Genomic DNA, 27303 nt, shown 5'->3' with positions numbered 1-27303 from the left:
GTAACCCCCATGGTGACCATCCTCGATTTCCTAAGGTTCCAATGTGATCATTGATCATAGTGAAACTTTATATGACACAAAGAGTCGGTAAATGCATATTGACTGTCATATGGTAGAACATCATGCCAAAGTAAAACTTGCGCCATTTCTGTCACGGTCCGTTAACTTCTTCCCATTCCGTATACAGCAGTTGACAGGGATATGCGGCGAAGCAACGATTTTATTGCACGATCATTACTATGTTAACCTGAAAATGTTAGGGCGAGCATGAATATTATCAGAGAGGCAAAGATGATTTTCAGTTATGATTCGGAGTGAAAGCTTTTTGGTTTGATGGAAGGGAAAATAGGAAGCATCAATTGCTATCATCGCATAAGAGACACGAGCTGGTTTTATTTGTTTTCATGCCCTTTAGCTCGGCACCAGGCCGTATTGAACAGCGACGCGTAAACACATGCAAAAAGGACTTCTGCTTTACTTGATCGTTAAAGATTGGCAAAGTCGATACCATTATTTTATGAATTCTGCAGTAGTTGTTGCAATATACACAAAGTTGCCGTGAGTGGTGAAATAAGTGGTATCAAAGCGATATTCCAGACTGATTAGGAAGATGAAACTAAATAGGTTTTCGATTTCCCAAAAGGTCCAAGTAAAGTCAATGGATGTCGACAGCGGGAAATGCATATCATACTGCTTTTGGAATCCAAACCCAAGTGAACCCTATCAAATTATCACTTCGAAGACAAAGAAGTTAAAGGATAATGGTCGGCAGATAATTCGTTGCAAAGACTACGTAATAGAAAATACTCCATTCCACCATGCGAACTCCAAAATCACAAAGGGAAAAGAAAAGCCACGAATGGATCCGATTCAGGCTTTTGAGACCCTAGACTCATCCAACGTGGTCATCGATGCTCCAAAAAAAAGGGAAAGAAAAGACTCGACGGTTTCCAAACCATATGTTAATTGATAAACTAAGGATCAACTCATGAGCATGCAAAACAAAAACGATATATTACATTCAAAGAAGGCGGCAAAGAGGGTCCATAATGTAATTCGTTTTTTCCATACAGGCCACAACAAATAATAAATGGGACCATCCAACGGAGGAATGAATTTGGCGAAATAAACCCGATTTGAAGAAACGAAACCGAGATCAAAAATGCATGTTGGATCGATACCGAAACTGATACTAAAGCTAATGCAGCTTGCCTGTTTGACATTGACAGAATAGTGTGTGTAACCGGCAGCGAAACTCCCATGGATCATGAAGCTACGGACTGTTGACAATACAGAATAGGATTGAAATTTGCGGACTTCTGGGATTTCCTTGCTCAGTGAGAATCTCATAGATGAGCCTGAGTTGCAAACTACGATCTACGAGCTTTCCATTGAATACGTGCAAGGAGATGCCTCATTTCTTACCCGATCATTACGGTAAATGTACACGAAATGGTGTACCGCTTGAGAGAGTTTTCCCTTGACCTGAGAATTCAATGAAAGTCGGAAGGTTCCACTTTGACAAGAAAATATTTCATATGCAAAAGAATAATCCACTAATATGGATAAAGAAATGGAACAAGCATCGACCCACCAAATTCACACTACCGACGATACATCAGTAACTGTGATCCCATAGCCTTAGTAACCGCGGTAGCTGGTTATCTATGAAGAGTATCTACATGAACATTGGCCTTTGGAACGATGTATAGTACAATATGAGTGCCGAATGAAAATGGACTTAAGGGCCGCAATCCCGAGGTAATTTATGACAGTCGAGACTGAACCGCTACATTTGTTCAGTCTTGTGTGTAGACACTAGCAGCCATATGAATCCTTCTGGCTATCAAAGTAACTATTTTATGATGCCGTATGCATGGCAAGCTTGAACAGCAATGAATGCACGGATTTATCCCTTCACCATGGCCTTCTTGTGATCCCAAATTCGATTTTTAGATAGTGTACTCCGACAAATGCTTCTATTCAATTACCAAATTTGGGCTCCACAAAAAAAAGGACTTCCAAAATATCAGGTTAGTGCACAGCCAAATAAATGAAGTGGAATCTGATAAGCCTCACCAGCTGTAAACCTTGACGCATGTTCATCACGGATTGGCGACAGAATATTGGGGTCTCTCTTGACCTTCAGCAAGCACACTTGCTATCCAGTGCATGCTTTTACTGGCGTTGACGTCTCGTTGCCACAGCGTACGGCAGGTTGTACAAAGTTGCACGCTATGCCTCGTTTGATCTTCGCCATTCACATTCAGACGCAATTGCTCCAAAGTCTTGAGCTGACATTTGGAACACACCTAAAAGGATTGATTATTTAGTGCATCGTACACTTTGAACGCATAACAAACTTACTTCTGATGTGTTGTACTCTGGAATATCAGCGATTACCAAATGACCTTGGTGTTCCGCCCTCCGCAGTAACTGTCGACAACAGTCGGGCAGTCCGGTCAATTTCTCATGCTGTTCCGAAAAACAGCGTCTCCAAAAGCAATTAGAGGGAACCTTGACACTGGGTTATGTGGTGCTTTTCTCCATTTACCGCCTCTCCTGTAAATAATATTCGTAAGATCGTTATTTAACAGCAGACTGATGTCAAAAACAATATCTTGAATGCGGCTGAGTTTCTTCCTTCCTGGAGCAGTTAGATGATGAATTATTTTTCGGTTTCATTAAGGAATTACCTTCTCTTTCTTCTTTTTCTTCATTTTCTTTCGATCCTTCTCCTGATCGCGCTTCTTGGTCTCCATCCCGCGTTTGTTGTTTTCTTTCCTTCATCCAAGAAAATATTCACCATCTCCGCTTCCGCATGTTGCTTGCCAATGTAGAACAAAAACCGTGGAGCACAAAAACGTTCGTCATAAAAGTTCAATAACAAATGCAACGTCGGCAGCCAGTTCCGCAGGCGTTACGATAAAAATCGCCTTGTCGCTCGTCTTTTTTCCACTGAGCCCGCTTTCCACCTCTTGCACGAATTGATCAAGGATCGTTATCAGTCCAGAACCTTTGCATTCGACTTTTGAAACCCGTAACAGTATAGAATTCGTCAGTAGAAAATTTCTGACTTGATGGGGACTTTCGTCATGACTGTCACTTGCCACAAGTACTTCTGTCATCCCTGGATCCGCGCCCCAAAGTTGGAACGTGCCTTGGAGTTCGTCCGTGGTAAAATCATCCATTGTCAAATTTGGTAATGCTTCGTATCTTCGACGAGCGAACACAAAATCAATCGCTCGGCACGGACAACATTGGTGAATAACTCCTCGGGCTCTTGCAGATCTTCATTATGGCTGAAGATAATGATTAGAGTTCTTTTTTGGTGGCCTGTTGACCCTTTTACCTATCATAGCGAATGTTACAGAAATTGAAAATGCCTGCCAAAGAACAATCGGCTTGGTCGAGTGGAGGTGAAGGAAAGTTGATGCGATTAAGGATGGCTCGAAGGGTCTGCATATCGATGGTTACATGTCTGAAATGGTAGGTTGGCACCAGGGAGAATACACGCTGTTGTTACGCAAACGTAGCCAACTCTAGGCGGAAGCAATCTTCTATTTGTACATCTGTCTCTCCGCGTTGATATCGGGTGGAACAACGGATTTGTTCTCTTGTTTCGTTGATGATGATATTAAACCATACCAAGAATGGAAGTGACAAACGATCTACGACGAGGGATCGTGCCGGAGAACTTTCGGTAACGACATCAACGATCCTTCTCACGAGACGCGACCTGTATCGTCGATTAAGGACGTCACACTCTGGCAAGTCTTTGATCACACTATACGCCCGGTGTTTGCTGGGCTCGGTGTAAACTTCCCCTACGCGTCCGAGTTGACCGCTGTTATAACGTTCGATGTCTTGCAGTATGACGTACAAGTAAGCAAAATACTCCTCCGGTCTTGCGGTCAAGGTCTTCTCATTCACCGGTTTTGAGACCGTCCCGAATGAGTGTGCAGACGAACCGCGGGGCACGACTGCGGTGGATGGACCAGCAAAAGGAGGTGACTCGCCAGTATAACCGTTCTCTTTGCTGACGACTTTCGACTTTCCTGTACGGCCGCCTCGATGTCTCTTTCAAGGTCGGATTGATCGTTATCTGAGTCGCTGGGGTCGATTGGACATGTCGCCCGTTGTTTTCTGGAGGAAGATTAAGATCGGTGGATGAAGTTGAGTGTCTTCAACTTACCCTTTATCTTTTCGAGGGGGCATGTTCAGTCAGAACTGCGTGGAAGAATTTTGTCGATCTGTGAGGTTCAGATTACGTGTACGTAATCAGTTCGTGGGTTGACGTTGTACTATGCGGGGGAAAATGTGCGAGAAAGTACACGAAGAAGATGACCAGTTTCATGTTGGCAAAGCTTTTTCACCATCGCGTTGTCCTGAGTCGGTCACAAGCGCATCCAAAGCAAGACAGACATCATCCGCCCATGAAAACCGAAGCCCGATGCCCAATAAAGAAGCATGAAATTATGCAGTTGGTCTTCCGCTTTGCCAAAGGAAGCGAAGATATGTATTTTCATTTTATGGCAAGTTGGATTATATACTCTCAAATTGGAAGGGGAACTGCACAAAGCCGTTCCAAAAAAGGAGGACACTTCTCAGTTTCCACCAATTTTTTCCTTCACTTCCTCTTGTTCTTCTACAATCTTTTGGTTGTTTCTCCTTGATAAACAATCCTACGCGCATCAAATGGGATACCCGTAAGATTCAAAACATGTACATACTTTATATAAACAGAAAGAAAAAAAGAAATGAAGAAAACAGAGCAACTGGCCAATTTACCACCGGGTGTTTTCACTTTGGTGCTTGCATTCTCTGCGGCATCGACTCGATCAGCTTGTCCCAGTCTTGAGGTTCCAAGCAGTCCCACGCTTCCAGAATTATCCCTACCTCGAACTTTGCACTGACACGGGCCTTCATCTTTCGCCACAAGTTCTCGACAGGGTTGAGATCAGCAGATTGCGCTGGCCAATCCAACTTCTTGATGCCAAGCTCCTAGACCCATTTTTTGGAGGCGATGCTTTGGTGGATGGGTGCATCATTCTCCATCAAGATGACAGGCTCCTTCCTTGTCACCAAAAAACGTGATAAAGGCCCTTCATATACGAGCTCAATGAAGTCCTCAGACTTCCTCCTGCAACTTCTTTCATTGCCACCAATTTCTTGGAAAAGGGCCAGTTCGGTCTTCTGATCGTGGATGACGCCGCCCCAGACCATTTGTGGGGATCGCCCACTCTTGAAGGTAGGGGCTAAGCACTCCGGATCGTCAAATTCGTGCTTCTTTCTCCAGACAGGAACCTGGCCACTCTTCTCGCCTAATTCGAAGTTGCTTCGTCGGTCCATAGGACTTTCTTACAGTCGTCGACGGTCCAGTCTTTATGCGTTATCGCAGACTGCACTCTTTTCAACCTCTGCAGTTGCGTCAGATGTGGCTTTTTTTGAGCCACTCGTGAAAAGTAACCCATGTTATGCAGAGTACGACGTATGGTGTTTCGGTTGACATGGGCTGCGACAATCTGAGTGATTTCACGAAGAGGACCTCGCCGGTTCTTGGCTACGTATTGATTAATGCGATGTTTTGCCACGATTCGTCAACTGCTTTGGTCTTCCAGAGCCTGACTTGCGCTCGAAGTTACCAGCTCATCAACCTCTTTTACAACAATGTAAGCGAGATTTGGCGTTTTTAAATTTCTCGATGATGATCTTGGGACGGATTCCCGCTTCCTTCATCGAAGTATTGGGCTTTGTCGATAGGGGTTAAAGTCATCTTTAAGCGAATATATTGGTGGTTTTGTATCAGAAAACCGTAATAAAAGAAGTTTTGTATGGGTAAGGTCAAAGAGAAGGAGCGGAAATTGAAAACTATCCTCTTTTTTTTTGGTACAGCACTGTGATAAGCTATCCACCAGAGCGAAGGACATCAAAAATGTCATCGTCGTTTTGCAAACAAGCAATCTATTTATCTTAATTAAAGAAATAGACTCACGATGCGATGTTTGTTACCGTATACAATGAGCCATACTCAATAGTTGGCTTCTCAGGTCTTGTATCAAAAGAAGCACCCTATGAGCCATCGCAAAACGGAATGCAATAAAATTAACCATACTTGGCTTCTCTTCTAACGATGGTAAATTGATGTCTTTATTGCTCATATAATAATCCTTCGAACGTGTGACGCTCTTATCCCTGCTGATCAGCATGCTATGAACAATCGAGCATTGTGTTTACTATATCATTTAGTCACTATGCTTCACTTTATTCAAACAGATCGAGACACTAATGTACAGTACAATGATAAATTACAGCTCTTTTTGGACATTATGTGCATTGTGGTATACGACCATATTTTCCTTTGGGGTCATGCAACGTCGCTTAATGTATTTGTAAACTTCCCCAAAAACGATAAAGAACAGGTTGAAGGCTACGACCAAACCCCATTCCCAAGTAATGCCCAACATCCGAAAACCTTCGATAGCCACCACAGGGATATACATGAAGATACACAGAGCTATCAGGTCGAATAAGAAGGTACCCACAAGTGTGCGCGAACGTATGGTGCGCTTGAGACCATTCCAATCCCATTCCGACAACCGGTAACTCCGACAGTGAATCATGACAGTCAACGTAGCAAACGAAAAGGTCGCCAGTAAGCACGCACGAGCACGAAAGAATGAATCGCAAGCGCCAGGTTGGTAAGATGAGTCACAGTTTATACCTCCAATACCATCGCTTTGGGCATAAAGAGCAATACAATAAGAGGCGATACTGGCTCCGGTCAACGCTAGTCCATAGACAATGGTATCCAGGAGAATCTCGCGATTGAAAATACCTTCAGTTGGCGGACGCGGTGGCTCCTTCATCACGGTTCTGTGGGCAGGTTGAGTACTCAACGCTCCAGCGGGCGGTGTAACAGCAACATATAAGAAAATCATTTGCATCGTGGACCATGGCGCCGCACTTCGGCCTGCAGGATCACGTATCGCTAAGCATAACAGCACCACCAACGCTAAGCCTGCCAATCCAATCCAGTAGTAGAGTAAGAAACGCTGCATGTTCTGATAGAGTCGACGACCTTCAGCAATGGCACGAATAATCGTAGCGAAATTGTCGTCCGTTAAGATGATATCGGAAGCCTGTTTGGCCACATCGCTGCCGTTTTTACCCATAGCAATGCCTACATCGGCAATACGCAAAGACGGGGAATCATTCACCCCATCGCCGGTCATAGCAGATATGTTGCGCCGTCGTTCAGATGCCTGGATCATTTTCACCTTGGTTTCGGGCGAGCAACGGGCGACCACCAAAGGAAGCATTTCCAACTTATCAATCTCCTCTTCGGACATAGCATCGAACTGGGCACCCGTCATCACTTGATTTTTTAATGGTTTGGAGGTTGATGTATCCATTTCAATGATGTGGAGCTCCCTGGCAATGGCTGTTGCCGTTTCTTCGTGATCACCCGTTAACATATGTACAGAAATGCCTGCTTCGTGGGCTTCTTGTACAGCTTGCTTCGATTCAGGACGCGGTGGATCGTAAATGCCAGTCAGCCCCACAAAGCTCAGTTCTCGTTCAATATTATCCCGTGGTATGTGTTGAATGTTGTCCGTCGGTATATTTGTGATACGGTACGCCATTGCCATTACACGCAAACCCTTGGACGCTAATTGGTTTACGGCCGTGAAAATAGTTGATCGTTCGCCTTCCGATTCAATGTTGGTACATAACTCCAAGATCCGTTCCGCCGCTCCCTTGGCAAACAGGTACTGTAATCCTGACGTCTCATGCTTGACGAGAGTTGACATGCGCTTAATGGTCGAGTCGAAGGGGAACTCATAAACCAATTGCCAGCCTTGATGAAGGAGATGAGGTTTTCCCATGTTGAATTTGTGAGCAAAGACTTGCAGCGCTACTTCGGTAGGTGCACCACTGGATATATATTCTTTGAATTTTTCGTCATTGGCTTCATCGGTTTTCTCATCTTGATCTTCATTGGGCTTCATATCAAAGGACGTGGCTGAATCGTCGTCTTTTCGGCAATAAATGCTGGACATATTGCAAAGGGCTGCACACAGGACAAGATGATTCATGTCTGGAGCAAGTTGAGTTTTATCCAATAAAACCTTTTTGTCATCGACCTTTGTAGTGCTATCCTCTTCTTCCGCCGCATAATAGATATTGCCTTTGGGGTATATTCCGTGGGACTCCACATCAAAATGACCTTCTTTCGGCGTCCAGAAGCGCACCACCGCCATTTTGGCCATTGTCAAAGTGCCAGTTTTATCGGAAAAGATGTTGGTAACGGAACCGAGAGTTTCAAGACATTTCAGTTTGCGCACCACCGCTTTGTGATTCGCCATTTCCTTGCCGCCGAGTACGAGGGTCACTGTCATGACAGTGGTCAAGCCCGCAGGTAAGACAGAAAGCGCAGAAGTCATCGCATACATGCCGGTATCATAGTCGGCTTTGAAGCGGACAGAAGCAAGGACGATAATGACACATAGTACGGCAGTGATTAAAAGCACGACGTACATACGGTCCAAACTTCGCTGAAGTCGAGTTCGATCACTATCATTGCCATCCTTGAGTTTGGCCGCAATCTTTCCAATCTCCGTGCGCATGCCAATTGCGGTAACAATAGCCTTTCCTCGACCTTTGGATACAATGGTCGAGTTGTAGACCATATTGATCCGATCGCCTAGTGGTTCGTCTATATCATTAAGGAATGGATCAGTTTCAAGCTTGGCCAACAAAGCAACTCGACTTTGGCGATAGTCTACCTGGATCGTCCAAAATAATGAGTTCTTTTGTCACTGGGGCCGATTCACCAGTCAAAAGCGCTTCATCAACATCCAGGTTCGAAACGTTCACCAATCGAGCATCGGCACCAACGGAATCGCCTTCCTTAATCACCAAAAGATCTCCGATTGTTATTTCGCGGCTCGGAATTGATTGTTCTTCCCCATTACGTATGACAGTAGCCGTAGGCGAGGATAAATCGCGAAGTGCTGCCAAGGTTTGTTCGGCCGCATACTCTTGGGAAAACATCAAGTATAAGTTCAAGATGGCGATGAATAACAACATGGAACCGGTGATATAATCCTTGAGAACGTAGGATATGATAGCGAGAGCGATAAAAATCCAGTTCATGACATCAACAAATTGTTGCAGGAGAACGGTGATCCACTTTGGACCTTCATTGGCTGAAAGTTCATTGAAACCAAACTTCTTCTGTCGTGTTTCGGCTTCTGCGGTGGACAACCCATGATCAAGATCAGTATTCAGCTTCGTAATAACAGTTTCCAGTGGTTGTGCGTGCCAATTAAATGTCTCTTCGACTGTTTCCATGTAAAGATTGTAAACGAAAAAAAAAAAAAACGAGTATAACAATGGAAGAAATCCTAATGGTCCGGCTTTTATACTGATGTCATTTGCGTAAATCTGACAAATTAAGAAGCTTTAACTCCGCCTTGAAATCTCCGGCTTTGGAGAAGTGTACTGTACTGTATAACAGCTGGCTGCGGAAATCCCCATTGAGAAGATAACTATTTTCCTTTTTCGTTTGTTAGTTTATATGCTAGGCTCTCATCTTTAGCTTATTGCTATCATGCCAGCATCATACCATTATTTTCCCACCATGCGCATGCTCGACCTCCGCAGCAACGACTGTCCAGCCCCAACCATGGTTGACTTGCGCCTATTATATGGCAATAACTGCATAAACTGCCGCAATACGGACGCCTGTTACTTTGAACTGAGTGCTTGTTCGTGAAGGATGGTGAACAACGACGGAAGGAGATGGTTGTAAGACAGAAAATTTTCTCCAACGTCAAGATGGCGTCAATCTCAAATAAAGTTCATTGTTATACAGCTGTCATTCTCTCGCCATCGTTAATGCTGATTTTTCAAGTTGTATTCCTGTTGTGAACGATAAAGTTACCATTGACCGACGATCAACCCGCAAGGGCAAAAAAAGGTCACCGGGCCATCAATTATTCGTACTCCGAGTGATGGTGATCTGTATTCTGTAGTACTCCTTATCACTGATCTAGACCTCTTTAGTTGTTGAGATCGCAGAATGCTGTATTTATTTTTCAGACAGATTTTAGAAGATCAAGATTGCTTTATAGAGATAAACGTCTACGGTTGATGATGATATATCTACTGTGAAAAAGGTCGCAAGTGGGGAACTTTGTGGGAAAAAACCGCAAAGCCACATGGTCCAAAAGAGAAGTGCTATTTTTCTGGATTTTGTCTAAGCTTAGTGTATATCTGAGTCAAAATGTTGGAATATCTTTGCGCGTAAGGAATTTTCTCTTTATATCCTTCATCAGCAGATTTACCAACTTGACGATTGATAACGTAGGCCTTGCTTGTAATCATGGTTAGCATATTTCGACGTTACGATTTCAGATCTTCTTACAAGTCTCGCACTTGAGCACGCTAAAAAATGAAGCATCGCTCTGCCGGTCCTTTGGTTTTTGTAGAGTCTTTCAGGAGCATAATGGGGAGAAAAAGAAGCAAAGATGATCGAATCCTTGTGCGTTTATCTCGCATCATCAATTTTAACTTGAAACATATCGAAACTGTCGATCTTGAGTACGATCCGCCATCCTTCATACCCCGCATGCTTGATCGGTATTGCTAACTTCTCCGAGAAGAAAATATAATCTGCCCCTCTTCCCGCGTCTTATTTTGTTAGAAAATTGTTGATTTGTACAGTTCGAAGAGGTAAAAGACTATTACCATTCTCTCACATGGCGAACCTAATCCTAGGTAAAGTCTGAAGAAGTCATTTCAAGCTCGAATATCACAACGAAAAAAAGGCTTGAGCAAAAATGCGGCATAAACATCACCTGTCATATATCCATTTATGATCTGGTGTTCATAATAGCAAAAATTGAATGATCAGTTTTCCATTCTAAGCGAGCTTCTCTGTTGGTTACCAACTGGGTGCCTTAACTTGTAAGAAGGATTTCTCCTCGAGATTAATTGATACAGATAACAGTTTTGTATCTCGGTAAAAAATACATTCCCATATATCTTATAACTGAGAGAAAAGTCATGCAGCGGTATATTTGAGACTCAAAACTAAAAGTATGAATAGTCCTAAAGTGTTCTGATAATCTCTCTCCCAAGCATTTCGTATATAGAAAAAATGATTTAGTGGAGGAACGAATGGGGAACTGTCAATTCTGTTTAAATAGAAGGAAGCGTCACGGATTACTCCAATAGCGATACATGCAAGAAGAATTAGATTTGTTATCAATCTAGCTCATTGAGCTAGTTCTTCAGTACATCTCCATGTACGGGGGCTGACTGGATGTTAGAGAAGATGTCTTTTGCCATAATCTGATTTAACTTTCCAAGTTGCGTTTATGACACGTTACTCCCTATATGGCATGCAAGGTCTTGGTGGAAGAGACCGCAATAAATAAACAACATAGCAGAAAACGTCAGGAAACGGCCTACCATTTACTCAAATTTTACATTGATCAGAGAACCCAATGAAAAGAACCAAGATTGCTAATTCCAAAAAAAAGATCATATGCAAAAAAAAAAAAAAAAAAAAAAAAAAAAAAAAAAAAAAAAAAAAATAGTATGGAAGAAAAAGCCATGGAACAGTCCGATGCATCAAAGTCGCATTGTAACTCAATATATGTAATGATGCCCGACGAGCAGAGTTGATAAGTAAAACCGATCGCAGATTCTACATGATTCAATTACACTAACTGAACCAGAAAAAGCGAAGAGCATCTTGTCTGCGATTAATAATTTGAGAAAAGCGATTTGTAAATAACATGTTCTTCACATGATTTCCACTGAGCTGTCAGCATCTCTTAATATCTTTTGCGCTGCACTAAGCCATCAGAACCTGTTAATTCTTTTTGCGCCTTCTTTTATCTATCAGCCATGTCTTGGTGCCCATCTTGAAACGACAACGATCATCAGCACTCTACAAGTCGTCGTTGCTCAAATTTCTTTCCACGTTTGCCCGAATATGATAATAGGCGCAACATTCATCAGCAAGATGCCGTTTGCATCAGTGTGGCAAAATAGGGCATCGTCGTCGTTCAAATAAAATGCGGGCAGAGCTCTTTTGAAGAAAGCGGGTTGATGGTACGACGATCTGGTATTTTATACCATCATTTAATTTGGGTTTTCTGTCAGTTATACCGTATCTTTCCTTTCATTTCTCACCAATTTTTAATGATCGAATGATACATGAGCAGATATGCTTCGATCTATGAATTCATGCATCAGTGGGGTGACCATTGTTTCTTCCATGGGAAATCACCATATTGTGACTTCATTTTTTTCCTTTGGTTTTCTCTCTCTTTCTGTCCGCCTTGAAAACTCTCACTATCATTGCATGCGTATCCGCTCCATCATTCAAACTATGGTTATCCTGTGTCTGAACCGGTCGAATCGATTATTATCAAAAAGCAATCTGCTTTTGATGTGGCTATCTGTTCTTCGACAAGAAAAGCTGCTCTATCCTTTTCTCTATCCTTCTTTAGCTTTCGGCGGCTTTCTCCAATTTTCTTTTCGCCTGGCAGGCCATCCATCTTCCAAATCTTTATTGTTTTGTTGGCTCACCAGGTGTGACTAGGACGGGTTTTGTCCTCAATAGGCATCCTCGGTGGTATGGCTCTCTTTGTTCATCGGAAACGCTTACGCGTCCTCGTCAGCTTCGCTTCACCTGGATTACTTCGCGTAATGTTGTCTACAATATTTCTTCGCGACTATTGTATTTTGTAGTATGAAGTATGTATTTCATTTGATAGATCTTCTTGCAGTTTTTTTCTCCTTGTTTTCCCACACGGTTTTTAGGCGGTTTTAAAGACGCGCCCAATTTTTTACTTTTATTTGTTTGTATTCTTTTTTTTTTCGTTCGTGAAGCTCTCAATACTGCTGCGTCAAATAACAAAGGTAAAATATCTTGAACGAATTTGCATCAATCAAAGAGCTTACTAACTCATTAAATATCCAACATTGCCACACATCATTCTAGATCTATCATAGCCTGGGCGGGAAGGAACCGGAGGGGGTCAATAAGTGCTGCTGTGCGCATGTTTGGAAATCATGACGATACTGTATGCCAGAGGTGACATTAGTATACAAAAGTTCCGTCAAGAGTCTCGCCAGGTTATGCTTTATTTCGCTAGACTTCGTCTGACGAATGTCACTTAATGTAAGAGTGTGACCTCCAGTAACAGGCGGCATCAGACAAGGGTGTACGGCTTGTCAGGAGTAATAAATTCGACGAGAAAAAATGATACAGGATTTAAAATGATGTCTTATCTTTGTGCATTTGCCGCATCACTCCACGATGATCCCTTTAACAAAAGCGGTGCTCATCCAATAATTCTTGAAAAAAAGGTGAGATCGCAAAAGCACATGATTCTGTATGACTCAATGGTCTGAATGTTTTTATTTATTTGTATTGTATACATATTTCAGTCCCGAAATTAAACTGGATTAACCCTGTGCATCGTAAATTTAGGGAAGAAGCATGGATTATGGGATCAAAGTATTTCATAGAAGTGCTGCCTGTCATAGAGCCATTTGAGATTGTATTCAAAACGGCATGGCCGATTTTTCTCAGTTGCTTACAACCATTAAGAAATAAGATAAATCCATTTCCCTTTGCACCCACGGACCTGACATCGCCAAAGATATATGATATCTGTTTCTGTATACGCATCAATCCGGTTATATAAAATAAGTAATCCAAAAAATCGCCATTTTCAGGTTTTTCTTTACAGTGATGAAAAAAGCCCCATATATCACCGAATCAATCAGTCTTTCTGCAGTTTCCTTTGATTGTGAAATTCGAAATTATTCTGAAGCTGGCGATTAAGCAACTGGCGCCCTACGGATAGCTTCATAATAGATTTCTTCATCAAAGAGCAGATATATCCGCCCCAGCATAAGCAAGCGCAGGATTTTGACTAGAGAAAGTCGAATGTCTGCTCTGGAAGGTGGAGCAAGAGAAAGGTTTCTAAGTTTCTAAATATGGTAATTTTGCCGCTAAATCAAACGGGCCATCGGTCGGTTTTTTTTTTATTTCCGTCTGAGAATTAAAAAAAGTCCTGCATTATCTTTCTTGCTCATCCTCCGCGATCCAAGATCATGACAGAAGTGAAGTTAAGCACCGGTAAATAAGTCTAGTCTAATAAATAGGTCGAACTTACTCAACACTTATTATTCTTATTACAGCTGGTTTTGATGCTCGGTAAAACTTGGCACGATCTACATTAATGCAGCTCATGGCGCTAACATGGTTTCACTGTTTTTGCAGCTTCCCTAACAGCAATCAGACAAAGCAGTAAGTATAAAAGCCATCAACCTTATAAGACCATTGTTTAACCAAGTAAAAAATATAGCTGCTGGCAAAATTATGTAGATTACTATAAATGCATTGGAGCGCGTGGCAAGGATTTCGCTCCATGTCAACAGTTCTGGAAAGCATTTCACAGCATATGTCCTAATTCATGGGTAAGAATCGACTGGAACTTTTGTTTTTCAACTCGGTTAATTGTACGGCTCAGTAGATTGAAACTTGGGACACTCAGAGAGAGGAAGGAACAAATCCTTCCAACTTCAATGTTTAAATGTGGAGTCCTTCACGGTCCATGATAATGGCGACAAGCGGAACTCTCCATAATAAAATAGTCGAAAATTTGGTCTATTTCAGGATCATGACTCAAGGAAAAGGAATCGTTGTTTTCTCCCGACTTTTCTATGTGCTTTCGGGCGTCAGAGTTGCGGCTTGCTGCTACTATGCTTGATATCATTAGTTATTTATTCATAAAGGTTGGACTGGGGACACGAAAAAGCTCAATGGGAGGAGGGCTTTCTGCAAAAAATTGTTGTCTATGTCGATCTAGTGTTTTGTGGCACCATTTTTTTTCATTGAACTGAAGGTGAGCTCATGACTGTTGATCCTGAAGAATAGGATTTTGTACAGTATACTGAACATGATTTCACACAATAGTTATATTCAACTGGCCGACCATCGACGGTCCTTACGCGTGCTCCCGACGTTCGACAAGCGATGAACAGTAGTGCGTAGTCCGTCCCCGTCCTGGCCCACTTGGTTGGTTTTTCCGGGCAACGAAGGCCTGTAGATGTTTACAAGTAAGCCAACTGCACTCAACATTTTGCTATACTGCCACTAACCATGTGGTCTTTTCCTAATTTTTTGTTCAATCTTTTTGTGACCTCAAAAGTTTAAATAAACAGATTATTAAAAAATAATTGTTATAAATGAATATAGAATTGGAGGGCAAGTCGGAGGATGTCGATGGAGCGTATAGAATTATAGTCGTACCCCACTAATTCAAAGTAGGCATACTTCTCGGTGTTGAAAAAGTTAGGATAGAAATTGGCGGGAGTCTACTGCATAATCCAAACGGCCCTTCAGGCTATTTTTAATCAATGGTCTTGCTGACAGCAAAATATATTGCACCCACTGAATTTACGTTACCGAATACTATAACACCGAGTTTTGACATTGGCGAGCGGATTCAAACTCTGAAGTAGAGTAGAACACTGTTCTTCCAGCTAAACAGGTATATCCTGTATCTCTGTCCCAACATCCGTGTATTCGTTGAAGCACATTACAGACGCGAATTGTACCGTACAAGATAGAGCGAACTGATTTGATACTTGGTATGACGTGATTTTAAGCCTACGTTCTACCCTCAACTCACTACAAGAGAAATGCACCTACCGATCCAGAAAGATACAGAGAGCTTAGCCGTACGATGCAGGACACCTGCTCGAGATCCGGAAACAACAAAATATCAAGAACATGTATAAAATCAGCTATAGAAGAACCCCGGAGGGACCTGTTCCGAAGGTCGCTGTTGAAATGTATAAAAAAGATGAAAATCCGATAGATGTTAATCGCAAGCAAGGAAGAAGAAATAACTCGATCTAGTGAGTTCGGGCCCTAAGTTCGCTAAGAAATCTCGTCTAAAACGAGTCACTGGTGTGGAACACGTTATTTGGATCTGCCAGAAGGATCTGCTCAAAGCAGGCCCTACGATTGAAGGAGAAAACTTGTAGCAAGATGAATTGGCCAAATTATTGGAACTGCGATTATCGCATCATCAAGAGAAGAATCGACGTTGCGGACCTTATTCATACAGAAGAAAAACAGAAGCCGGTGGTTGTGTATCGATTACCAAAGGATCCACCAAAAATTGCAATGAAGGATGTCTACTCATTACCATGCATAAACAAGCTCTGGGTTTCCATGAGCAGAGAGCGTCGGTCTTTTCGATACTAGGTGCTGCCGGCAGTTTTGGCAGTTGAAAAGATTTTGATTTTTCGTCACTAAATTCGGTATGATAAATTCCTAGTGATCCTTTTAGTTAACAGCAACGCCAAACGATATTTTAGGGGGCCTTAGCGACCCTATTGGGACTTCCGGATCCCCTCCATGATCGCAAGAAGGCTGCCCAGACTCCGAAGCCATATTCATTGCCTCATTTGCAATTGTCTTTGCAACAATTATTACTAGTATCTAATTTGGATGAAGAAAAAGAGTATCTATTATATACATGAAAAGCAATACATTACTATAGAAAAGAGAAAAATAAAAAAAAGGGAAACAACAAATTGCATACCAGTTAATTCATGTGCAAGGCGTTTGGGTTAGGCCAATAATGAAGAATAACTGGGACAAATGATAATGAATTGAAATGAATTAATTACATTACACAAAATGAATATAGAAGACAAGAGGAAAAACCTCGGTGGAAAAAAAAGGGGAGAACAAAAGGATGAAACACGCCAAGGACAAAGGATGGCCTCGTTAACTAGCTCTTGTTGTATGCACCTTTCCTCGCCGTCGCTGCCACCATATGGAACTTCCCCGGATAACCGTAACTTTGGGCATATATGCTGGATTGCTTGAAATCCCGTTTTCAGATGAAGGAGCCTGCCAATCCCAATTTTCTTGCTGGTCATCCGAAACCTCGCCGGATTCACTTGCACTCATTTTAATTAAACGCACCACATTCGGACTTTGAATGACCTCGCGACGAATACCGCCAAAACATAAGCGCTGTAACCCTGACTGCGGATCCATTTTGCCATGTTCAATCGTGACCAGTTCCTCTTCCACACGTCGCACCACAGTCCGAAAGAAAGTATCGCCGAGTGATCGAGCATTGCTTAGACTTATTGACTGAAGTTTGGTGCAACTGGCAATGATCTCGGTCAAGATGTACTCGGTCATTTGGTCGCCGTCGGGATTATTGAATATGACGATCTGACGAAGGTTACTGCATCGTTTGGCCACGTATCGCATGGATTTGTCCGACAACTGGCTGGCATTCCCAATACTTAGCCGCTCAAGGTTGGATCCACACCGATCGGCGATGGTGGCTAAACTCGAGTCACTGACAGGCGTATTACCCATGATTTCGATATGCCGTAATTGTGGATTGGTCATCACCAGTTTGCACAGCGTTGAACCCTGCAATGTCGCGCAACCCGTAAAAATTACCGTATCCAATGCTCCCGACCGCATGTACTTTGCCATTTCGTAAACGGAATCGTCAGATTTAGGGGAATAAGAAACCAAGCGAATCGACCGTAGTTTAGGGCAGTTGTAAGCAAAGTGAGCGAGTGGGAGTGAATGATTATACCGAGAAGCTGCCGGTACGGAAGGGGATGAAGGTGAAGTTGAGACAGGCGGTTGAAGGGCATGCCGTGGTAGGGGAGGTATCTGCTGCGATGGTGACCGTGACGGTGGGGAAGTTGTGTCGCCGAGACGTTTTATCGGTGGCAAAACCGGCCGATGATGGTTTTGCATGATAGGAGGTGGTACAGGTGGCGCAACGGGCCGGGTATGATGAAAGGTAATAGAAATTGATTCGAGGTTCGAACAAATCGACGTAACGAGGAGAATGATATTAGGGCTCATGTAGAATTCTCTGTCGGCGTGTGTCAGGTCAATGGATTTGACATACGACCCATACGGTCGGGAGGCGGTATGTCGAGTCATGATAGCAAAGATACGTTCGAATTCTCTTTCTCGAACAAACTTGAAACTAGCCCATACCAATTCCAAGGCCGGGGTCGACCAGGCTTTACACACCAATGCTGCACGAACAAGCTCGGATCGACTCAAGTGTTTGAAAATGTTGATCAAAAACCAAGTCGGAAGCGTTGCCATCGATTTTACGCAAGTCAAGTGATCACAAGTCGAATTCGACCTTGAAAGTGCATCAGAAGTATCCAAAATCGCATTTCTTGTCATGCACAAATCGTCAATCGCGAAAGACGTCGTCGTGTGGTGAATAGTGCGTCAATGGAAAACAAATGACCGAAATGCGGCCACAGTTCAGCAAACAAAAAAAAAAAAATTAAAAATAAGGAAACTAGACTAAAGTCCCAAGAGAAAAGATGAGAGAGAGATATAAACACAATGGAAATACAGTCACTGGAATAACGACCAAGAGGAAGAGGAATTAACAAAACACTGAGGAGCACAGAACAAGAAAAAAAAAACTGTAAATGTTCGGAACTGGAACTTGGGATGAGTTCGGGTGTCGGACATCTCCATGATATCATACAGCGGAATTTCCATTTCCGTATCAAAAAAAGTCCAATCAATGGATAGCGGCTTTTTAAATATAAACATCACTAAACTTACTGTTTAACAAGCCGTACACCCGCTGTGCAATGGATGCCGCCTGCCACCGGAGGCCGCCCTCTTACATTGAGCGACTTTCGTCAGACAAAAAGCCTAACGCATACACGGCATAACCTGGGCGAGAACTCTTGACAGACTTTGGTATATTAATGACAACCTTATGGCAATACCATGCAACGTGAGTTGTTTCTGAACACGCGCAAAGCAGCACTGGTTCCCCCCCTCAGTTCCATCCCGCCCAGGCTATGATAGATCTAGAAAGATGTGTGGGTATGTTGGGTATTTAAAAAAAATGAGTTAGTAAGCTCTTTGATTGATTTAAATTTTCGTCAAGATATTTTACCTTTGTTATTGAGTTTGCAAGAGCCATTGATCGCTTGACATGACTTGGATTATATGACATTGAAAAAATTTGAATTAGTATACGTTCACTACATCATAGCAAAGGAAAAGAAATTGGACTTCCCTTTGAACCAAATGGTGTACCGGAAAAAAAAAAAGATGCTACGGACCGCCAGGTAAGCTTCTTCTTCGATGCGATAAATAAAATTGCTTCCAGGGACAGTTAAGCGATGGATCGGTGGTGTCAGCTTGAGCAGGCAAAAAATATTGACGTGGCCAGAAGTGACGGTAATTTCGAGTTGGATTCCAGATATCGAGAGTCCCCCGAATAAAAAGAAAGAAACAAATAAAGTACATGATGATAAAAAAACAATGGTCGCGTCAGTAAAAACCTCATAAAAAACCCTGTGGGAAAAAAAGAGGAAAAGACTGCGAAAAGAATATGTACATGAAATATAAAATACAAAATACAAACTATAAACTACAAAATAAATAATCGGGAAGACATCTCGAATACCATATGATGAGAAGCAATCCAAAGGAAAGGAACATGAAGAGGACACGTAAGCGTTTTTCTGATTAAAAAAAGAGCCACACCACCAACGATGGCCTTTGACGTCATCCGATTTCGCCAGATGGATGAATGGATGGATGGATGGCGAGAGAAAGTCAACTTGTAGTATCCAGAACTTGTCAGGCGAAAAGAAAACGGAAACCGGAAGCTGGAAGAAGGATGGAAGTAAAGGAGAGGTAAGTCTGTTTTGCCGGAGCAAAATCGATGGTAGACCACTCGACGCTTACCTTTTTGAGGATGGTGGTCAATTTAACCAAGTTAGGTACACGGGATAAGAATGGTCTGGATGATGGATGCGGATGGGATCTTGATACAATGATAGTGAGGTTTATCAAGCAAACAGAAAGAGAGAGAGAAAATCAAAAGAAGAAAGATAAAATTGAAGACCAAAATATATGATTTTCCATGGATGAAACAATAGTCACCTTACTGGTGCATGAACTCATAGATCGAAGCACGTCTGCTTATGTATTATTCGATTCATTGAAAATTGAAAGAGAGTGAAAGGACATATATAGTATAACTGACAAAAAAAACAAATTGAATGATGCTACAGAAGAACGCCAGCCGTATCATCAACCCCTTTTCTTCAAAAAGAGCTCTACTCACATTTTTATTCGAAAGACGACGATACTCTGTTTAACTACAACTGGCGCAAACGGCATCTTGCTGCTAATTGTTTCGCCTATTATCGTGAAAGTGGGCAGCGAGGCATGGTTGAAAGATAAAAAAAAAGGTTTAACAGGTCCTGATAACTTGGTGTAGATCATGTGATTTACAAAATCGCTAATTTTTCAAAGATTTTAATTATATAGACTAGGTGGAGCCCGTGATCTTCAAGATCACAATTGGGGATATTTATTGGTAGACTTCAGGGTATACTATATTTTTGGTGAAATGTTCATTTGAAGTTTGTAAAAATGAACTTTCTTTTTTAAGCATTACCTTTAGTGCAGATGGTTTTTTGACTCTGGAGAAAGCAACGTACAACTGTCCATGGGAAAATACTGACGCCGGCAAATATAGCCCAACAGCATCCAAGGTCTGACCTTGTGCTTTGTTAATTGTCATTGCAAACGCTAATCGCACTGGAAATTGGCGTCGTTGAAATTCAATAGGAGATTGCATTTCTGTGGGCTTGAGCTTGATTCTAGGTATAAACACCAATTTTCCTGCATGTTTCCCGGTTGCAATTTCTGCCTCGATCACAAACTGTTGGAATGAGCGGCATATAAGCCTCGTTCCGTTGCAAAGACCGTTGGATGGATTGAGATTGCGCAGCAGTATGACAGGACAACCTATTTTTAGTAGGAGTCGGTGTGGTGGAAGGCATCCAGGATTGATCGAATTGAGAACCTCCACGGTATGCAGCATTTGTTGACTTTCATCACAGACGCTATCTGCGCTTAGATACTCTGTTGCCTCTCCTGGAAACTGTTCCAAAAGGAGATCATTGATTGTCTCAACGTCAGAGGTTTTCGGTGTAAGGATAGCGCGGGATGTAAGGTACTGCGAAGAAAGATTCTCTTCCCGAAAGTCATGAAATATAGCTGAAGTCAAATTTTGCAAGTTCTCGCCAGGAATTACCATGCTTTGGGGGATGCTGATATAGCTTGTATTCAAGCGTGTAGGCTCTGTCCCATTACCAATACGTAGCAAGTATTCACTGAACTGTTGAAGTTCCTGTGGACTTTCGTTTTGTTGTGGTCTCTGAACTCGCATATTGGTCGTCAGGCGTAATGTTTGCACATGCGCCCAAGAAGCAGAGCGGTTGATACACATATTGACGATATCGGGACGCGACCCTCGGGGAACCACAGGCAGGACTTGTCGAAAATCACCTCCAAACACTACCAACTTTCCTCCAAACGGTACGGATTCCAGACGTGGGTTTTCAGCTTTGAAGAGATCTCTAAATGTTCGATCTACTGCATCAAATGCAAACCGGTTTATCATCGATGCTTCATCCCACATGATTAGCTTAGTAAGTTTCAGTAAATGGGCAAGCTCCGTTCTGTGAGACACGTTACAAAAGGAATGTTCGTGCGTAGTCAATGGTATCTTAAACCGTGAATGGGCGGTACGACCACCATCCAAAAGAAGAGCAGCTGTTCCACTGGATGCGACGGCTAAAGCAATTTCTCCATTACGACGGACATGGGAAAGTAGGGCATTGAATAAAAATGTTTTTCCAGTTCCTCCAGGTCCATCAACAAAATATAGCTTGCTCCTTGGTGATGCATCGTCAGCTGCACGGATGATAGTGTCAAAGATGATCTGCTGGTCATGGTTAAAGTCCAGATTGGCTGGGTTTGGTAACCTTTGTGCTTCTTCGTTAAGTGACAGCTGTTCTTGAACTAAACGTGGTAGACGTGGTAAAGATATGGAAGTTGGACGGCTATCAACCTCAGGAAGAGAGAATCCAGCAAAATTTTGCAAAGACAATGACTGTGATTGCAGATAATCCTCGATATCCATGATACAGCGTCCGTACATTGTTTCTGTTGGTTCCAGAGATGCATCATTCTGTTCAATTCTATCAGCATGGAGATGATCCTCCACCATATGTTGTCTGTGGCGAAGCCAAAGTGCGTAAGGGTCAGACGGTTCACAGAAAGCCAAAATTGTGCCAAATAGCATCCTCAAGGAGCTGGGTGCTTGATAGATCTCGGCATTTTCCAAACAGTGGTCCCATTCGTTATCGTTGGTAAGCAATCCACGCCTGCGTGCAGCTTCTTGGAATGTCAAACAAAGTTGGCCGTTGACCGTTCGCAGATCCTCAAAGCTAGTTGCTCCAGGAACATGATAGAGAAGGAGGCGAAGATAATATTTTTCCACTTGCCGCGGCGAGATGTTATATATGCGCCCAATAACAGTATTGTGTCCTCTAACACGAACTGTCCATCTTCTTCTTCCACTTGTATTCCAAACGTAATGTCTTGGGAAATCAGAGTATAAGATGGTTCTTGCTGATGGATCAATCTGGTTTGTTTCGAACCATGCTGTTAATGTCGTCAAAGGTCGGCGGCTTGCAACATTTTGAGGACTCTCATCCTCATGGAAAAAAATTATCTCTTCTCCTGGAAGATGTACTGCAAGTCTTTGATGTGCTGGAAACTCGTGATGCATAGAGAATGAAAAGATTCTCCAACAGGCTTCAGACGCTGACACGTACCGAGAATCAAGATACTGACGGATTTCATCATGGTTTTCGGGCTGGAGTACAACGGATGCACGGTCGTGTCCTTTGAAGACATATTTGTAGATATACTTGACTGATTTAATGGTTGTGCATATTTCGACATTGATGTGTGCGTCATATTTCGAGCAGAGGTAAATATTATGCGGCACAACCCATCGGTTGTCAAGTAAAATCCCATTTTTGCGTACGGTTCTTCCGTCATTGCGCCTTCGGTACAGAGGATACCCATTTTCGTTGCACGTTGTCTCTTCTTGAAATGCACGCGGGAAGTGCTTTGTGCACCGACCGTTTTCCATGCATGGCGATGGATGCGAGGCTGCTATTCCACATGGGCCATGCATCATATGGTTCGTGACAGTTGCATGAGCAGATGGGAACTGCTGTGGATCAGGTATCTCCGCCGATACGATAGAATCGTAGTGCTCTGGCGTCACAGGTTTATCGGCTTCTTTTAAAATGAGTAGAATATGCGCATGAGGCAATCCTCTTTTCTGGAACTCGACGGTATAAACGTAGCCAATTACTTTTCCAAGTGTATGATTTTTTGTCAGATCCTTCAAAAGAGCTCTGAGCTTGAGGTTGAAAACTCGTGCTGTCAAATCTGGCCGATCAGATACTGTCTGTGAAGCAAGAAGCTCATTCCGAATTTCTGGCCATTTTGGATTACACGTGAATGTAATGAAGAGGTCAGGCTTTCCGAAACATCTGACGATACTCATTGCATCTTGGTACAGCTGTTGCATGTTTCGAGGGCTGCCAATGAATGACGACGGAAGGATGACAGGCTGACCGATGGAATTCATATTCATATTGTTGTCGTCAAGTTGGAGAGCATCTTGTACGCCTGAATACACATCAGCACGCAGTCGGGCCTGGTTGAGGCGAAGGTAATTGAGGCGGTTTTGTTCCATCTTGGCATACATATCTACGATATACTGCTGAAAGAGTCGGCCAAAGAGGTGCAAGTGGTGTCCATCATTTCGATACATCAATCTGAAACTGTAGTAGTTCATCACGGTGACTTTCTCGTTTCTGGTCGATCGAGTTTCAATGTTCCACCCAGGGTCGCCTTCAGGAAACATCAGCACGTAATGGAGTGGGTCATACAGGCGATGCATCTCACTGATTGATGTCAGTTGGTTACTACGCGTACAGATCACAATATCCCTTCCAGAGGCCTCTGCGTTTTCACCGATAATGACACCAATTTCAGAAGCATTTGGTGCATTATAGCGTCGTGGATCTGGGACATCGTCAGCTCGAATAATCATTCTGATGTTGGAAGCACCACCATTATCCTGTATGTATTGGGCCATTGTCTTGAAAAGATGGACGAAAGGATTGGTTTCATGCATTAATTGCTGAAGTACTTCCAAGGTGTCTCGCGCGAGATGGCTTGTAATTAGGAAATCTCTTCCTTCTTCAGTGTTGCTGCGAAGGAGACGCGCGATTGTTGGAGGTGTAGGCTCCAAAGGCGGAAGCACAATGGAACCTTGGGCACAGCAGAACTGGAATTGTGGATTTGAGATGGATCCAGACATGCGCTCTTTGAGCCACATGTGTGCCTGGCAGAAATTGCAGACAACATTCATGCGACCCAAGGTATGTCTACTGGGGAGTTCTGATTCATCAGACTCTGCGTTACCAACAGGTGCAGGTAATCTACGGCTGTGTTCTCCAGCGTCATTTTCGTTTGCTTCTCTCATAGCCAGCCTCGCTGGATTCAATGGGCAAGCCAGATGGCTGCTGCGCTGGTGTCCCAGTTGCTGGCACGAAGAGCAACGGACTTCTACCAATCCTTGGATCGTAGCAACGTTGGGTTGTTCGGTGCGTCTGGGGTTATTGGGACAGTTTCTAGAGGTGGATTGAGCGTGTCCTGGGAGACCGCAAGAAACACAGGAGATGGGTGATGAGACAATAGCGCTTTCCTCAGCACGTCTCGTATTGTTGGGACAGCTGCGATTCGTTGATCGAGCATCACCTGGCAGGCCACACGAAGCACAGAAAATGGTTGAAGACGACATTGGGGAAAAAGCGATTGAGCTTGAGGAAATGGAATAAAGAAAGGAATTGGACCTAGATAATAAAACAATACAGCGTGGTTTAACTAAACAAATCATATAATAACACGGTCCGCTCATGCATAAAAGGAAGTGCAGATCATGAGCAACTCCAAGTGACCGGTTTTTACAACACGTAAATCATGTGATCTATTTTGTTTTAGCCAATCAGCAGCCTTAAAAACATTTATTATCCAATCAACAACGCCAAATTAGCGGACAATAAAAGTGACTGCGAACTAAAATTCAAACATTTTAATAAGGTTGAGATTCAAACAGTCACCGTAGGAATTTGAAAATTACACAAAAAAAAATGCAAATTATGAAACAGACAAAAAAAGAGAGAAATGGCAATACGAGAAAAAGACAAGTAAAAGAAATGGTTGAAACAATTAATTCGCGATTTGGAAAATGACCAGATTAGGGAGAGGAGAAGACATAAAGAAAACAAAGAAAAGCAGAGTCGTCAATAAAATTATATCTTATACAGCTTCAGTTTTTACGTTGAAAAACTTACCGTGATCTCTGGAGAGGAGCCCACTCCCAGAAGTCCGCAACCTGGGGGAGGACGGTGATAACCGCCCAGGACGAGGCGAAGGAACAAAACCAAGAGAAAACCCCAGGGACGACAAACGGACCGAAAAAAAAAACCAGACGTCCAAGCAAAGGGACACAGGAGAGAACGCCAGAGAAAAAAAAGCACGACCACAAGCACGACCATGCGGAAAGGACACGAAACGGGAGACAAGGTCAGGAAAAAAAAAGTGTTCGGAAGGAACAAAGCAACGCCGAAGGGAAAGGCAAGCAACGCGGACAACGAAAAAAAAAAAACGAATCTTTGTGACGGGGGCCACCAGCAAAAAGACATCTTCACCAGGACGGGACCAGAAAGAATGCGGAAAAGTAAGGGTGCCTGCAAGCCCCGTAGTGATTAGGTGGCCATAGGTGCCGCATTGTAATAGAGAAATAAGGCGGTCAAACGTCGTATTAAATACTGTTTGTTATACATTTATTCATTTACAGGTTATCAAAATCTCATCTATAAATTTTGGAGTTGTTCGTATGGCCTTTTATTATGGATGCTGGCCATCGAAACATATCATTGCATTTTCGTTTTTTTTTTGGAAATTAGAAATTTTGAAATTCCTATGGTGACTTTTGAACAGGAGTGTACTCAACAGAAAACAAAGCAGAATTGAAACAAGTGTGGATACCAATGTTTAATTGGTTATCAGGCACCAAAATGACATCTGCTATGATTTTACCATAAAACACGAGCCCGACCTTCACTACATTGTAATATTATGGGTCGCTCTTCGCCTAATGTCATATTGGCGGGCGGCATCTCGGTTCCTCATGCCTTGCACTTTGCGTCACACAACTTTGAATGCAGAATTGCACCCCAATTGGAACGATCAGGATCCAACGATATTTTCTGACATTTGTCACATACCTATTGAAGGACACAGGTCAGCAGAAGACGAACTCACCTGGCATGTGTAATGCTTCGTCTTAAGGACGACAACAAACAGGCCTTGATACCCAATTTCTTCAAGCATTAGCGACACATCCCCAGTTTCAGACATAATCACCTTTGATAGCTCCCCAAAAACCGTTGCTGAATACAAACAAGGGCATTCGTGATGATTTCTCAGAGTTGGCGGCTTCCACCTATCAGATTCCTAAAAGTTGGAAAACTAACATTACTTTTACAAGGAAGACAAAACAAGGTAAGCCAGGGGCAGTATAAGACGGAATCATAGAAGCTTAGGATCATACAGTACATAAAAAATGGAGAACAGGATGATGTGAGAAAATACACGATAATTGGTTTAATATGGCGGCTATCTCACCCACAAAAGATCGCATTAAAAGGCAAAAAAGGTACAGCAGGCAACATAAAATGAGTCAAGGATCGTGTATCCTTTCATACCATACTTGTTCTCCATCTTGTCTTGTTACCTCTGGTCCTCTACTTCTCTGTTCTTGCCTTGACCTTGCCCTGCGAAGGCACCTTACATCACTCCTCTGGTGTGCAGTTGCGCTGAAGACCATTTCCACTTGCATTCCTGTTGCTTGCCTTTGTATTTCCAAAAATCGGAACTGATTCAACCAGATATCATACAGTTCAAAAATGGATGCAATATACTGTTGATGGAAAATACACCCGGCGATATGCTTGCAAACTCGATATGTTGGGCGGTGAAAGTTGAGGTTCTGAGGATTCGATGGATGCTTCAAATTTGGAGAACGAGCGGATTGTCTTGCGCAATTCTTTCCACTGTCTTTTTTTTTGTTGGTCTTTATATAATCGGTCTCCTTGTCGTATTCGGTTTTGGTCAAAGATCACAGATGATGTTGATTGCCTTGGCTGTTACTTTCAACAAAAGCTGGTCTATGACCTTGATCCAAACGCAGTAGTTCACAATGCTCTTGTACA

General features: G+C 42.8%; 6 protein-coding genes across 6 annotated transcripts; 2 read left to right on the top strand and 4 right to left on the bottom strand.

Moving 5' to 3' along the window:
• Positions 1-3193: 3193 nt before the first annotated feature.
• On the bottom strand, positions 3194-5352 carry BYT42DRAFT_615886 (uncharacterized protein; the record flags this gene model as incomplete). The annotated part of the gene is made up of 5 exons (XM_051572010.1): positions 3194-3302; positions 3353-3516; positions 3649-4080; positions 4900-5004; positions 5116-5352. 5 exons carry the CDS (start codon positions 5350-5352, stop codon positions 3194-3196), a joined length of 1047 nt encoding a protein of 348 aa, XP_051422025.1.
• Positions 5353-6308: 956 nt separating this feature from the next.
• Positions 6309-9377, bottom strand: BYT42DRAFT_640249 (uncharacterized protein; the record flags this gene model as incomplete). Its single annotated transcript, XM_051572526.1, has 2 exons — positions 8790-9377; positions 6309-8719 (listed from the first exon to the last, which is right to left on the bottom strand). The coding sequence occupies exons 1-2, from the start codon at positions 9355-9357 to the stop codon at positions 6309-6311; spliced, it is 2979 nt and encodes a 992-aa protein (XP_051422024.1). The 5' UTR covers positions 9358-9377.
• A 4905-nt stretch (positions 9378-14282) lies between these two features.
• On the top strand, positions 14283-14627 carry BYT42DRAFT_499637 (cytochrome c oxidase, subunit VIb; the record flags this gene model as incomplete). Its single annotated transcript, XM_051564654.1, has 3 exons — positions 14283-14341; positions 14400-14511; positions 14568-14627. The coding sequence occupies 3 exons, from the start codon at positions 14283-14285 to the stop codon at positions 14625-14627; spliced, it is 231 nt and encodes a 76-aa protein (XP_051422023.1).
• A 1923-nt stretch (positions 14628-16550) lies between these two features.
• On the bottom strand, positions 16551-18617 carry BYT42DRAFT_577565 (uncharacterized protein). Its single transcript, XM_051569190.1, has one exon. It carries the CDS (start codon positions 18287-18289, stop codon positions 16838-16840), a length of 1452 nt encoding a protein of 483 aa, XP_051422022.1. The 5' UTR covers positions 18290-18617; the 3' UTR covers positions 16551-16837.
• A 6422-nt stretch (positions 18618-25039) lies between these two features.
• On the bottom strand, positions 25040-25875 carry BYT42DRAFT_418543 (uncharacterized protein). The gene is made up of 2 exons (XM_051563474.1): positions 25381-25875; positions 25040-25102 (listed from the first exon to the last, which is right to left on the bottom strand). The coding sequence occupies exons 1-2, from the start codon at positions 25729-25731 to the stop codon at positions 25076-25078; spliced, it is 378 nt and encodes a 125-aa protein (XP_051422021.1). The 5' UTR covers positions 25732-25875; the 3' UTR covers positions 25040-25075.
• Positions 25876-26036: 161 nt separating this feature from the next.
• Positions 26037-26560, top strand: BYT42DRAFT_577545 (uncharacterized protein). Its single transcript, XM_051569189.1, has one exon. It carries the CDS (start codon positions 26187-26189, stop codon positions 26364-26366), a length of 180 nt encoding a protein of 59 aa, XP_051422020.1. The 5' UTR covers positions 26037-26186; the 3' UTR covers positions 26367-26560.
• The last annotated feature ends 743 nt before the right edge of the window (positions 26561-27303 follow it).

The sequence above is a fragment of the Radiomyces spectabilis genome (genome assembly GCF_025331425.1).
Source record: "Radiomyces spectabilis strain NRRL 2753 chromosome Unknown BYT42scaffold_9, whole genome shotgun sequence".
NCBI classification, from domain to species: Eukaryota; Fungi; Mucoromycota; class Mucoromycetes; order Mucorales; family Radiomycetaceae; genus Radiomyces; species Radiomyces spectabilis.
The sequence above is the reverse complement of the archived record's forward strand: the minus strand, read 5'-3'. Positions and strand labels throughout refer to the sequence as shown.